The sequence below is a fragment of the Salvelinus sp. IW2-2015 genome, linkage group LG17 (assembly GCF_002910315.2).
Source record: "Salvelinus sp. IW2-2015 linkage group LG17, ASM291031v2, whole genome shotgun sequence".
NCBI lineage: Eukaryota > Metazoa > Chordata > Actinopteri > Salmoniformes > Salmonidae > Salvelinus > Salvelinus sp. IW2-2015.
In genome coordinates, this window is record NC_036857.1 from 19,271,876 (window position 1) to 19,284,753 (window position 12,878).

At 45.4% G+C, this 12,878-nt stretch overlaps 2 protein-coding genes across 4 annotated transcripts; one reads left to right on the forward strand and one right to left on the reverse strand.

Annotated features, from left to right (window-relative positions):
- Window positions 1–588: 588 nt before the first annotated feature.
- tti1 (TELO2 interacting protein 1) lies at window positions 589–8,548 on the reverse strand. Of its 2 annotated transcripts, none has more exons than XM_024005785.2 (8): window positions 8,443–8,547; window positions 5,792–8,107; window positions 5,422–5,589; window positions 4,938–5,083; window positions 4,635–4,775; window positions 2,495–2,699; window positions 1,328–1,415; window positions 589–1,177 (listed from the first exon to the last, which is right to left on the reverse strand). In XM_024005785.2, exons 2-8 carry the CDS (start codon window positions 8,082–8,084, stop codon window positions 955–957), a joined length of 3,264 nt encoding a protein of 1,087 aa, XP_023861553.1. In that variant the 5' UTR covers window positions 8,085–8,107; window positions 8,443–8,547; the 3' UTR covers window positions 589–954. The 2 variants fall into 2 exon arrangements, 1 of the variants encoding a protein (XP_023861553.1); XR_002878959.2 differs by having other exon boundaries at window positions 947–1,177; window positions 4,601–4,775; window positions 8,443–8,548.
- A 39-nt stretch (window positions 8,549–8,587) lies between these two features.
- On the forward strand, window positions 8,588–12,864 carry rprd1b (regulation of nuclear pre-mRNA domain containing 1B). 2 transcript variants are annotated; one of them, XM_024005788.2, is made up of 9 exons: window positions 8,588–8,732; window positions 8,923–9,031; window positions 9,439–9,658; window positions 9,796–9,925; window positions 10,227–10,366; window positions 10,537–10,658; window positions 10,947–11,073; window positions 11,269–11,444; window positions 11,640–12,864. In XM_024005788.2, exons 3-9 carry the CDS (start codon window positions 9,508–9,510, stop codon window positions 11,787–11,789), a joined length of 996 nt encoding a protein of 331 aa, XP_023861556.1. In that variant the 5' UTR covers window positions 8,588–8,732; window positions 8,923–9,031; window positions 9,439–9,507; the 3' UTR covers window positions 11,790–12,864. The 2 variants fall into 2 exon arrangements, with proteins under 2 accessions (XP_023861556.1, XP_070304034.1); XM_070447933.1 differs by having other exon boundaries at window positions 8,923–9,019.
- Window positions 12,865–12,878: the final 14 nt, after the last annotated feature.

Genomic DNA, 12,878 nt, shown 5'->3' on the forward strand with positions numbered 1-12,878 from the left:
AACATTTGAACATCTTGGCCATGTTCTGTTATATCTCCACCCGGCACAGCCAGAAGAGACTGGCCACCCCTCATAGCCTGGTTTCTCTCTAGGTTTCTTCTAGGTTTTGGCCTTTCTTGGAGGTTTTTCCTAGCCGCCGTTGCCTCCTACACCTGCATTGCTTGCTGTTTGGGGTTTTAGGCTGGGTTTCTGTACAGCACTTCGAGATATTAGCTGATGTACGAAGGGCTATATAAAATAAACTTGATTTGATTTATTGTCTTACCTCCTTAATCCATTTGCACACACTGTATATAGATTTTTCTATTGTGTTATTGACTGTACTTTTGTTTATCCCACGTGTAACTCTGTGGTGTTGTGTCGCACTGCTTTACTTTATCTTTGCCAGGTCGCAGTTGTAAATGAGAACTTGTTCTCAACTGGCCTACCTGGTAAAAAAAAAAGTGAAAAAAATAACATACATTTAAACAAAGCCAGATTTGCAGGCAAATGAAAGCTCTGCCATTCTACTTACGGTAGAAAATCTCAATTATGGCATAGATTGCTACAGCTACTTGTGTGAAAGGCTAAGCAGTTACAACGAAGAGGTCAGGAAAAATGCATTTCTGTTATAATAAAAAAAACAGTAATTGTTTATTAAAAAGAGGACTATTAATTACTAATACTTTTTTTCCTTTACATTCAAAATACTGGTCGTTTGTCCATCCCTTGGCAGCACATTGGAATATGTACAGCCTTAACCAACACAACAGAACAGAATCAGCACTTAACATTTTGGTGTTTCAAAGTCACTGTTAAACTATAGGATGAAGTCTGCAAGGCAGAGTCCCTGAAAAGAGGTTGGGGGAAGACTAGGACAAGCTATGCTCTCCTGAGGCTGTCGTCAGTGTAGTGTTCCTTTCTCTGCTTGGGGACAGACGGGTGGATGACTGGGGTACTGTTCATCAGCGCAGCTCACTGGATCTGGATCCCTGCTGGCTGTGTGTCCTCAGGCAAGCCAAAGTCCTCCAGGAGTTTCAAGACATTATCTGTGTATTCATTCCTCGGGAGGCCCATCCCACTTAGCTCCACAGGCTGCAGGTCAGGGTGGGGCGGYTTGTAGGAGCAGGGACAGTACAGCTCGTTCAGAGTCAACCAGAAGGCATCAGGATCCACTTCTATTAGGCGGAGGAAGACACTARACAGAATAGAGATAGCACATTGATAAATTCAACTGAATAAAATGATAATAGAAATCTAACTCTAAAACATAAGGTCATATGATGGTACCAGATAAAAATGGCCTTTTAATTGTACTGCTAGATTTATTATTGCAATACAAACATACCTCAGACAGGCCTCTTGCAGTTTGGGTGGCTGTCTGCAGCTGAGGTAGGGCAGGCAGGATTCAGTTACAGCATCCATATCTGAGTCCCCTGCAAATACAACTCAGATATACCACATATATACCAGAAGGAAAACCAAGGAAAAGAAAAAAAAATGGGAAAAGAAAAAAGGAAATGGAGRGTTGAGGGGAAAAAAATACTGAAATGACCTGGGAATTTCACAGCGCCTGCCTCCATCTCCGGATTTCACACATCCACTCCCCACTCTCAGTACCTTTCATAACCATGGCAACTCCATCACTTTGTAGTAGTCCCCTCCCCATTCCCCCGACCCCAGACACGTATTCCCTAAGCTCCTAACTGGGCCGCCATTCAAACCTAATTTCAAAATAAGCTTTCTCGCTTCTTGCTAAAGCTTTTCTTATTTGGCAATTCAACCCAGACGGGTGAAAAACCAGCCTGCTCGTTGTGTCAGAAAACATTGGTGCATATTTGAAAAGATAAATGGGATTATTTCAGAATTCATTTTATCCAGTATACCTATCCCCCTCTTTTCTGTGGAATCAAGAGGTGAACACAGAAAATAAATACTGAGGGAGAGACCAGCCCAGGTGTTTCTCTTTTGGTGTAAATAAACTTAAAAGCGTATCACATTGGGAGAATTTCTCTATGGCCAATAATTGCCTTTCTGGAGATGCCCCAGCGGTGAGGTGGAGCTGATGTTAACCAGTGTGTTCTACTATTTCTGTTGCAGCAGCCTCTGTCTCTCTGTGTCTCAACTTAAACCGACTCAGCTGTATTCCTCTGGGTGATGTGAAGGGAGGTAGCGTCTTCACAGACCAAGGACAGAGAAGACCATGAATCGGCTCAGCTAGGTGAGGTGTATCCAAACGGTGGGTGTCATGCTGGCCCTGCCTTGTGTGTCTCGATATCCCTTGACTAAGGCAACAGCAATGTCTGTCTCCCTTGGGAGCTTGGTTGGGGAAATGTACATGAACATACACCATTCAATGCAGTCTATAGGATACACCCGTGTAATTCCAAAACAGTGCAATAGTGACACCTCGTGGACAAAAGGCGTTACCGTTTTAACATTCCCTAAAAAATTATGAAAATAAAGCTGAGTGTCTCCTAGACTAAGGAAAGGAGGGTGTTGGTGGCCTGCCTACCTAGGTCCAGATGAAGGCAGAGAGCCCCCAGGCCCTGCAGCACAGCCAGCTGTAACTTGTAGGCCAGGGTGTGGCTGTAGACTGGGCCAGCCCTGGCACTCACTGGCGCCTGTTTGGACAGCCAGGCAGTCAGCTTGGGGATCACCTCTTTTGACACCCTCTTCCTCAGGAAATCTCTGCAGGTTTCCCCCAATGTGCACAGAACCTAGAGAGAAAATACATCGTTATAAATACCTAGGTGAATCATATGTATACAGTCAGGTCCATAAATATTTGGACATTGACCAAGTTATTATTATTTTAGCTGTCTACCACAGCATATTGGAGTTGAAATTAAATCATGAATATGAGCTGAAAGTGCAGACTTTCAGCTTTAATTTGAGTATTACAAATCGGTTGAACGGTGTAGCAATTACAGCAATTTTTATATGTGGTCGCCCTCTTTTTAAGGGACCAAAAGTAACTGGACAATTGGCTTCTCAGCTGTTCCATGTTCCATCTGTGTTATTCCCTCATTAGTTCATTTACACTCGCGGCTCCAGAGTGGCGCAGCGGTCTAAGGCACTGCATCTCAGTGCTAGAGGCGTCACTACAGACACCCTGGTTCGACTCCAGACTGTATCCCAACCGGCCACCAAAAGTCCCGGAAAACCACGGAAAACAACTGTGGTGACAGAATAATTATTTCCCTGGTGAAGAAAAACCCTTCACAACAGTTGGCCAGATCAAGGACACCCTCCAGGAGGTAGGCGTATCTGTGTCAAAGTCAACAATCAAGAGAACACTTCACCAGAGTAAATACAGAGGGTTTACCACAAAATGTAAACCATTGGTAAGCCTCAAAAACAGGAAGACCAGATTAGTTTGCCAAATAACATCTAAAAAAAGCCTGTACAGTTCAGGAACAACGTCCTATGGACAGATGAGACAAAGATCGACTTGTACCAGAATGATGGGAAGAGAAGAGAATGGAAAAGGGACGGAACTGCACATGATCCGAAGCATAACACCTCATCTGTGAAGCATGGTGACAAAGGCAGCAAGATGAATTCTGAAGTGTTTAGGGCTACAGTGGGGAGAACAAGTATTTGATACACTGCCGATTTTGTGTGGACAGGTGTCTTTTATACAGGTAACGAGTTCAAACAGGTGCAGTTAATACAGGTAATGAGTGGAGAACAGGAGGGCTTCTTAAAGAAAAACMAACAGGTCTGTGAGAGCCGGAATTCTTACTGGTTGGTAGGTGATCAAATACTTATGTCATGCAATAAAATGCAAATTAATTACTTAAAAATCATACAATGTGATTTTCCGGATTTTTGTTTTAGATTCCGTCTCTCACAGTTGAAGTGTACCTATGATAAAAATGACAGACCTCTACATGCTTTGTAAGTAGGAAAACCTGCAAAATCGGCAGTGTATCAAATACTTGTTCTCCCCACTGTATATTATCTGCTCAGATTCAGCCAAATGCTTCAAAACTCATTGGACGGCACTTCACAGTGCAGATGGACAATGGACCGAAGCATACTGCAAAAGCAACGCAATCATTTTATAAGACGAAGAAGTGGAATGTTCTGCAATGGCCAAGTCAATCACCTGACCTGAAGCCAATTGAGCATGCATTTCACTTGCTGAAGGCAAAACGCCCCAAGAACAAGCAGAAACTGAAGACAGCTGCAGTAAAAGCCTGACAGAACATCACCAGGGAAGAAACCCAGCATCTGGTGATGTTTATGGGTTCCAGACTTCAGCCAGTCATTGACTGTTGCAACCAAATATTAAAACTCACAATTTAATATATGATTATGTTTGTTGGTCAAAATACTTTTGAGCCCCTAAAATTGGGGGGCTATGTATTAAAATGGCTGTAATTCCTACACGGCTCATACAATAATTTTGACAAAACCTTAAATTAAAGATGAAAGTCTACACTTAAAGCACATCTTGATTGTTTCCTTTCAAATCCATTGTGGTGGCGTACAGACAAAATTATGCAAATTGTGTCACTGTCCAAATACTTATGGACCTGACCAACAAATGTACTTTGTCCTAATTATGTAATCAACTATGTATTATGTAAACAGGAAATTATGATTATTTAACTGAGTGAAGGTGGGAGCAGTAGTGAAATAGACACCCTGAAGGCTCGGAGGACAGCTAATGGGTCATCAGCAGTAAGTCTGAGCAGCAGGGCAGGCCAGCAGCGGTGGGCCATGGGCAGTAGCTCATTCTCCTTCTGACTTAGCACACACACACACAGTTCCAACACATCCAGGACCTGCAACAAACCAAACCAAAAACCTGGGTCAGGACTCACAGAATTGGCGATAGTGAGCACACGTGACAGCAACATGTGGCAGAGGCTTGTATTTTATTGAACTCTCTGGTCTTTAGTTTTCAAGCTACGTATCTTTGAATTCAAAACAATCTAGAGGACTACCTTGAGTCTGAGTCTCAGGCTGGGGTCTGAGAGCAGGTGAATGCAGCGCTCCATGACGTCTTTAGCTATGGTGATGTGGGCTGGAAGCTCAACTTTCACATCAGGACCATCCATATCCTCTTCACAGTCCATGCTTGGCGGGAGCTCTGAATTAAAATAAAAATAATAATACACGTTTGAATTCAGTGCTAGAAACGCAGCGACACATAACACTGATGGGTTCTGATTTCTGTTGCACAGTTTTCAATTGACATTTTTTAAACATGACTAACTGTCACAGCAGCACACCACACAAAATCGTCCCGATGCCTAAAAAGCAGTGTGATGACTCAGACCTAGCTATGAGGAAAACAGCATTCAGGTCTGACACGGTACAGTAGTGTTGAGAACCTTCACCAAGCACAGCGCTAATGTTGTGCATCATTAATGTGAGAACTTTGTTTTCAGGGGAATAGTGTGGCAGTCAGAGAGAGCCCTAACTAACCTGGGTGCTCGGTGCCCTCCTCCTCTGCCCCGATGCCCACTGCCAGCTCCTTCTGTTTGTGGTAGTCCAGGAGAAACTGGCGCACATTCAGCTGGTCCTGCTCACGCCACACCTTCTTGGTTCCCAAAGCGTCACTTGTTCCCGCAACACTAGAGGGGAACCACCTCGCTGTATTGGAAAAGCAACATGATTAAGATTGTGTTACTTAGATAAAGATAAAGGTAAAGGTAAAGGTTGTTAGATAAAGGTTGTCATTTTGTGTCCTGCGTTTCAATTTTCTCTGAGTTCTCTAATTCAAAAGCATGCCATGACATGGTGATAACAATGTTATAAACTAGGGAAAACATTTAAGTGGATGTGGAAACTTTACCTAGAGCCTTCATAAGTGAGTGCAGTACAGTGCAGAACAGAGGGGATGTCTCGTCGTAGCTCATGTCCAGAGCCAGCAGCACGTCCTGGACTATGTCCCCCACCAGAGGCAGCAGGCTGGGGTCGGAGTGACTGAACATGACGGTGAGGACCCTGGGGGCATGGGGGTGGACACCCAGCCTCTGGAGGTTCAAAGACACGTCGTTCAGCAGGTAATCTGAGTTCTCATTGATCAGCTCCTTCAGGGAGGCGTATCCACAGGCCTGGCTGATGTCCCACATGGCATCCAGCGCTGCCTGGCTGACCATCAGGGTTTCATCCCCGGCCTTCTCCAGAACCGGGTACAGTGATGTCATCAGAATGAGACGGAAGTCCATCCCCAAGGCCTGGGCGAAGCAGCCTATCCCCTCCAACTGGATGCAGATCTGCCAGATGTTGCTGTTCAGCTCGTGGATGGTGGAGCTCTTGTGGACCAACTGGAGGGGATTCCCTTTCCCTTCAACCCCATTAGATATGGAGAAGAAACTAAACTGAGTTTGCTGCTCCTGTTCCCCTCTGTCTGACTCCTCACCAATAAGGGTTGGCAGGTGCCAGTGGCTCAGGCAGATGTACTCCTCTATGATGGATTCTACTACTGCTTTCAGGTCCTCCTGACTGGGCACTCCCTGCCTCTCCTGGCCTCCTGCCACACCGATGCCTGCTGCTCCTGTGATCACCTCATTCAGCACCATTGCAGCTTGCTTCCTGTAGACTGACGACTCCTTGTACAGATCCATGAAGTGATCTACTAGGAGATAGACGTTCCCATAGTAACCTAACACCCTGCAGATCTCCTTGAGCAGGGAGAAGATTCTTTCGTCTGTGAAGTAGAGGAAGTGCTTCCTCTGAGCATGTGCCCCATGTGGTCCGGGCCCCGTCTCCACAGTTACGGCAGAGCTCCTCTCCTCCACGATGCGTACGTCCATCACGTCTAACTCCAACACCTGCATCAGGGCCTTGGACACCCGCTGGAGGTGGGCCGCTGAGTTGAGTACCACTATCACCTTGGGGCCCAGGATTTTGAGGTAGCCCAGGAACACGTTGAGGACAAACACCTTACGCTGGTCATCAGACGTCCTCATGAGGCGCGGCAGCGAGGTGGCCAGGGAGTGGAGGTTCTCTGACAGCACGTCAGTAAAGGCCTGGTTGTTACTATCTGAGCTCTGATGCCTCTCTGCCACCTCCCTCAGGGCAGCCTCACACCTCTCCCTCACAGTGGGCTCCTCATCGTTCACAGCCCCCACCAGAGCCTCCAGGAGGGGGCCCACACACTCACCCAGGGAGGAGCTACAGTTGGCCAGGAGGTGGTCTGAGAAGTTCACCATCTCAAGCCTCACTCTCCAGTGCTGATGGGCTGAGGTGCAGGAGATTATCTTTTTTAACAGTAAGGCCAGCCTCCCAGAGGTGTTTCGCACCCAGTCCTGAGTTCTCTGCACTACCAGCTCCCATACTCTCCCCAGTTCCCACAGCTGTCTCTCCCCAGTCCCTGTGTTCTGAAGCTGGTCGTCAGCCATCACCAATCCCACTGTCTTGAACCACACCTTAATGGCCCTAACTGTGACAGCATGTCCATGTCTCATATCGCCAGTGATCACACGGCTCACAGCGATGGTGATCCCAGGTAAGAAAGAAGCCATGGTACTGCCTAGGATACGCCTCTCCTTCTGACCCACCAACACATGGTCCATAGAACAGTCACACTGGAGAGTCAGGGCCTGCAGGCATTTCAGAGCAGCAGCCTGCACGGTGCGGGACTTCTCCTGCTCTCCCAGTGCCAGCAGCAGGGAGATAGCAGCCCCAAGGCCAGGCAGCATGATGGGCTCAAACAGCTTGAAGACCACGTCACCATAGGCTGCATGGAGCAGAGCATCCAGGCACCTCAGTACTGCAGCTCTCAGCTCCTCTGAGGTAGGTGCTGGCTTCCCTGGGTCCGTGGGGGAGCAGAGGCAGAGGCAGAGCTCTGAGAGAAGGTCCCTCAGCGTCTCCCAGCTCCGTACACAGGTGTTCTCCAGGACATATCCCATGGCCTCGGCCACAGCCTGGATCAAGCCATCCTTGGGGCCAGGGATTTTCAGGATGAAGCGGAGAGGAAAAAGGACATAGTCCTGCAGCTGCTGCAGAGTTCCATGATTTACATGCCTCAGCTGTGTGCTCAGGGTTTCCACATTGCCCACCGTGGGCTCACGAGTTAGGAGCACACAGGCTGGACGGAGGTAAGCAAAAGCAAGCTTTGGGTCGTCAATCTGATGGTCCATTCTTTGAAGACAGATGTCACTCACTGAAAGAGAGAATGATGATATTGGTCATCTGATCATAAACTGTTTTGGGATGCAGTAGTGGGATGCAGTTTAGTAGTGGGATGCAGTTTAGCAGTAGACATGCTCAATGCATTACAATGATTTTGACTATCAGAATAATAGCTTCAGTTACCTAAATGTTAATCTTATAGGCCTAACTTTGGTCCTTTACTAGTCACCCCAAAACAGAACTTTTCCTGGCCATCCTTGCTAAAGGTAACGTTACCGTTAGATAGACAGAAAGCTAGCTATCTAATGGAATGCGTAAATGCCAAAGCAAGAGTAACCTAACAAAGTAAGCTTCAAATTAGCTTACCTTTGTTTGTAAATATTTTGTGACGGACATCTGAGACGAACTCCTTTCGAGATACAGCACTGAAACTGAATGAAGACTGTCCTAGCTGGCTGTCACACAAGCGTCACTTTTCCCTGTAGCTACGTCATTATCCTGCGTCGCATAGCTGTGTTTACCATGCTTGTTAGCTAGCTTGCTTGCTTTGGTGCAGTTAATACTTGTAAATGAATTATATTTAAACATATTTTGGGGTCAAAGTTTACTTCGCTGCACTTCAATTTTTTGACCTGCAAAACTGGCTAAAGGAAACGGTACGATTGCATCTTTGTCGTTTTCCACCCCTAGCTAAGCATGATGATACTTGACCGACACCGGTTGATTTAGCTAGCTAATTTGCATGTAATTGTATGTCGTTTAATATAGCTACACGTGACAATAATTTTAGAATATTTCAAGTAATGATCTAATTTCACCAGTTACTCTGCAACGTTTTTTGAACAGATTTTGTACGGTGTGACTGTGTCGGGTGAAAGGTCAAGCGGCCATCTTTGAAGAGATCCAGAGACTTTTAGAAAGACAGCTGGCTGACGGAGTGACGGTATAGCGACATGTATGTGTATTGAAACCGCACATTTACTAGACTGTGAATGGATGTATTGGTAATGAACTTGCAACTAGTATCCCAGAGTAGCTAGAGAGAAAACAAACCCAGTGAATAGGTTAGCTAACTCGCTAGGCTAACGCTATCTAACTAGGACTTTCTAGATGGCTATTTGTAAATAGATACTATAACGTTAACGTTAGATAGCGAYGTAAACACGTTTACTAGATTTCGAACTCATCAATGTAAAGGCGATTGCATAATTTAACACGTTTTTGTAGGTAGTTAAATTAAGGAAGACTCGAGAAGCATGGACAAACAGACGTTTGGGTAGCTAACGTTAGGGTGTTTCATGCATAACATTAGCAGGTTGCATGGCTAACTGGCTGGAACTTTGTTTTTGATGACATTGCTAGTTTCCTTAGTTAACGTCCAAGAAACAGTTGTGGGGTGAGGCATATCAAAGAGAGACCTCTGGGCACATCATGTCATCATTTTCTGAGTCTGCGTTGGAGAAGAAGCTTTCGGAGCTCAGCAACTCTCAGCAGAGCGTTCAGACGCTGTCTCTGTGGATCATTCATCATCGCAAACACTCGTCGCTCATCGTCAAAGTATGGCACAGAGAACTGAAGAAAGGTGAGAGAARTTATGAACATTACCACCTCGACAATATTGTCTACCACAGCTAGTTACACACTGAAACGTTAATATGTGACTTGAAGTATGCCAAACACTGTTATTTAGTTTATCTACTTTCTGTATTTTTCTATCAGCAAAAAGCAGCAGGAAGTTGACTTTCCTTTATCTTGCCAATGACGTGATTCAAAACAGCAAGAAGAAAGGTCCAGAGTTCGCCAAAGACTTTGAGACGGTCCTTGTTGATGCTTGCTCTCATGTTGCAAGGTATGTGGTTTGGGATGATACAGTTTCAGAGCTAAACTTTACTCTCGCACTGAAATGTTCCGTTAAGAGACTTGTGCTGCAGGCCTATGTTTTAGTATACCATGTTTGCATTGGAGGGTTGGTCTAGCTACATCAGTAAGACATTAACCTGCTTATAAACATTGGTAAGTGGAGTACACTGCTACTGCTACAGCAGTATAACAAGACAATAACCAAGAGAATCAAATATCTTATTGAGTTGCTTGGCTAGGAAGAGTTGAATTTCATGATGAATCTCTCTTTTTCTCTCTCTCTCCCTCAGAGAGGCTGATGATGGCTGTAGAAGACCCATGGACAGGCTGCTCACTATCTGGCAGGAGCGCAGCCTCTACAAGGTAGAGTTCATCCAGCAGCTGAAGCTCGCCATCGAAGACTCTAACAGCCCCCAACACCAACCCACAGGTACGGTCAGTCCCCTAGGTTATCACTGATGTAGCAGTTCAGCTTTACTAAATTACTTACTGGTGACAGCATGTTTCCTATATATATGTGTGTATTTGGATGTCAGAATTCCCACGCAACATCAACTTCCAATTGGTTGTTTTTGTATGAATCTGTGGTATTTTTTACAGAAGAGAAGAAGGCCCCTAAACGGACCTATCAGAAAATCCAGGAGCTGGAAGAAGAGGAAGAAGATGATGACTACAGGGGCCACATGTCCCCACAGGATTCAGACATCTCAGGGCCACAGCTGGTAGACAGAACTAACACAACTCCATATGTCTTTAGCCCATTCACCAGTGCTTTGCTTATTACACTGCAATGTGACAGCTTTTCACACTAGTTGTAATTATCTCCCAACTCTCCACTAGGTGTCAGTGATCATTGATGTCCAATGGACTCATGATTTGGAAAATTCTCGTTTTTGTACTTTGGTTGTGAATTGTGTTTTAGAAACATTCTCCAGATTGAAAATTGGAGATTGATACCCAGAGCTTTGGTATTCACACACCCTTCACTTCTTCCCCCATCCTCCCCTCAGACGGAGGAGCTGGTCAAAGCCCTGCAGGACCTGGAGAATGCGGCCTCGGGTGATGCTGCTGTGCGCCAGAAGATTGCCTCTCTGCCACAGGAGGTGCAGGATGTGTCCCTGCTAGAGAAGATCACTGGTAAGTCCTGAAGGAGTCTTCATGGTATCTGGAGCACAGGTGAACTTTTGTCCCCGCCTATCTCCAAACTCAATGTGTATTGTAGGCCTAGGGATTCTTTTTTTCAAACTTAAATTTGGTGAATTAAATAGTTTTCGATATTGTGCTTAAGGCAACATTCCACCCTGTTTGACTTGACTCACCCTGTCCTTATAGATAAGGAGGCAGCTGATAAACTGTCCAAGACGGTGGATGAGGCCTGTCTACTGCTGGCTGAGTATAACGGACGTCTGGCTGCTGAACTGGAGGACAGGAGGCAGCTGGCGCGCATGCTGACAGAGTACATCGGTAGCCAGAAGGAAGCCCTCACCGAGAGGGAGAAGAAACTGGAGGCATGTCTAAACCATCTAAATCACTGTTTTACTTGTCTCTTGTTACAAACAAGCAATTAGAATGTGGAAATATTTATGTTCCCATTATCAAATTACAGCAGCTTTGTAATTTACTTGGCTTGTTTAGAAGAAGTACGCAGTGAACCCATCTGAACTGTGTACCGTTTGACATCAGTAGCGTTCTTTGTATTGCAGGAGTTCAAACAGAAGCTGGCACGGGTCACCCAGGTGCGCAAGGACCTGAAGTCCCACATCCAGAGCCTGCCTGACCTCTCTCTGCTGCCCAATGTGACGGGAGGTCTGGCCCCTCTACCCTCTGCTGGAGACCTGTTCTCCACCGACTGAGCTCCCTGCCACACCCTGCCTCTTGCCAGGGCACACACTGTTGAACCTGCTCTCTAGCTACTGAACCCTAGGGAGAGACTCAGAGGGACAGTGGAAGCTTGGGGACATCCCTGGTGGGAGAGACAATGGTTGTTGATGATTCCGTTCCACCAGCTTGGACAAATATCTCCTGTTTGTTTTTATTCTGAATGCCAGTCGAACACCAGCTAACTGATTCTGCGTTGGAAAGAAGAGAAGTGTTGGTCATCAGCCAATCCCCATTTTTCTGCGTTTTTGTGCTCGTATGGTGGGATGGTGGCTCACACACCCACTAGATCTTTGTGAAGAGATGCATCTCGTTTATTTTAATGGCTTTAAAGTTGGTTGATTTTGTAATGTTGGGGAGGGGGGATGTTTTTCTATGTAGGTTATATTTTGGTTGTGATGTTATTTTCATCTTCCATAATTCCAGCTCAACACACAACAGTATCCTTCTTTTCAGGTCTGTCATCAAACATGTTTTGAATTGTATGCATACCAATCATCAGTCGATACCATTACAACCATGTGTTAGTTTTTCTCAATCCAATGTGAAATATTTTAGCCCTCAGACATGTGGTTGATAGAAGTTATTAGCAAACTTGGGGCAGATGGAGACACTGACTTACAGTCACTTGGAAACACGTGTCCATAAAATGGTCTTTGATGATTGCATCACTTGGTACAAATGTCAAACTAACTAGCAGACTGATGCTTTTCAGGACTTGGCCACCAATTAGTCAGCATTATTCAGACTTGACAGAGTATCAGAATCTGAACTGGCTCATTCTGTCACTGCTGCAGTCCTTCCTTCCTTAGGAGTCAATCGTTAACTCAGTTTTACAATGGTTGACAATCTGATTTCTGTGATCTCTTTAGTTTGGGTGATGCATCCTGGGAGATAAGTGCTTGCCAATGTTACAGAATGCAGTAGGAGTAATAGAAGGACATCTGCCCCAAGAAATGATGCTTTGCAGATGATGTACTAAAGCAGTAGTTTTTCAGTAATAAAACAAATCCATGGATACAAATAAAATTGAACAATTGGAAAAGAAAAGCTGTCCAGACTGG

What these genes read in the sequence shown, in the direction of transcription:
- rprd1b (XM_024005788.2), top strand. Translation starts at nt 9,508, where the DNA reads ATGTCATCATTTTCTGAGTCTGCGTTGGAGAAGAAGCTTTCGGAGCTC. An exon ending in CCCCCAACACCAACCCACAG is followed by an intron (nt 10,367 to 10,536) that starts GTACGGTCAGTC and finishes TATTTTTTACAG; the next exon opens with AAGAGAAGAAGGCCCCTAAA. An exon ending in CCTGCTAGAGAAGATCACTG is followed by an intron (nt 11,074 to 11,268) that starts GTAAGTCCTGAA and finishes CTGTCCTTATAG; the next exon opens with ATAAGGAGGCAGCTGATAAA.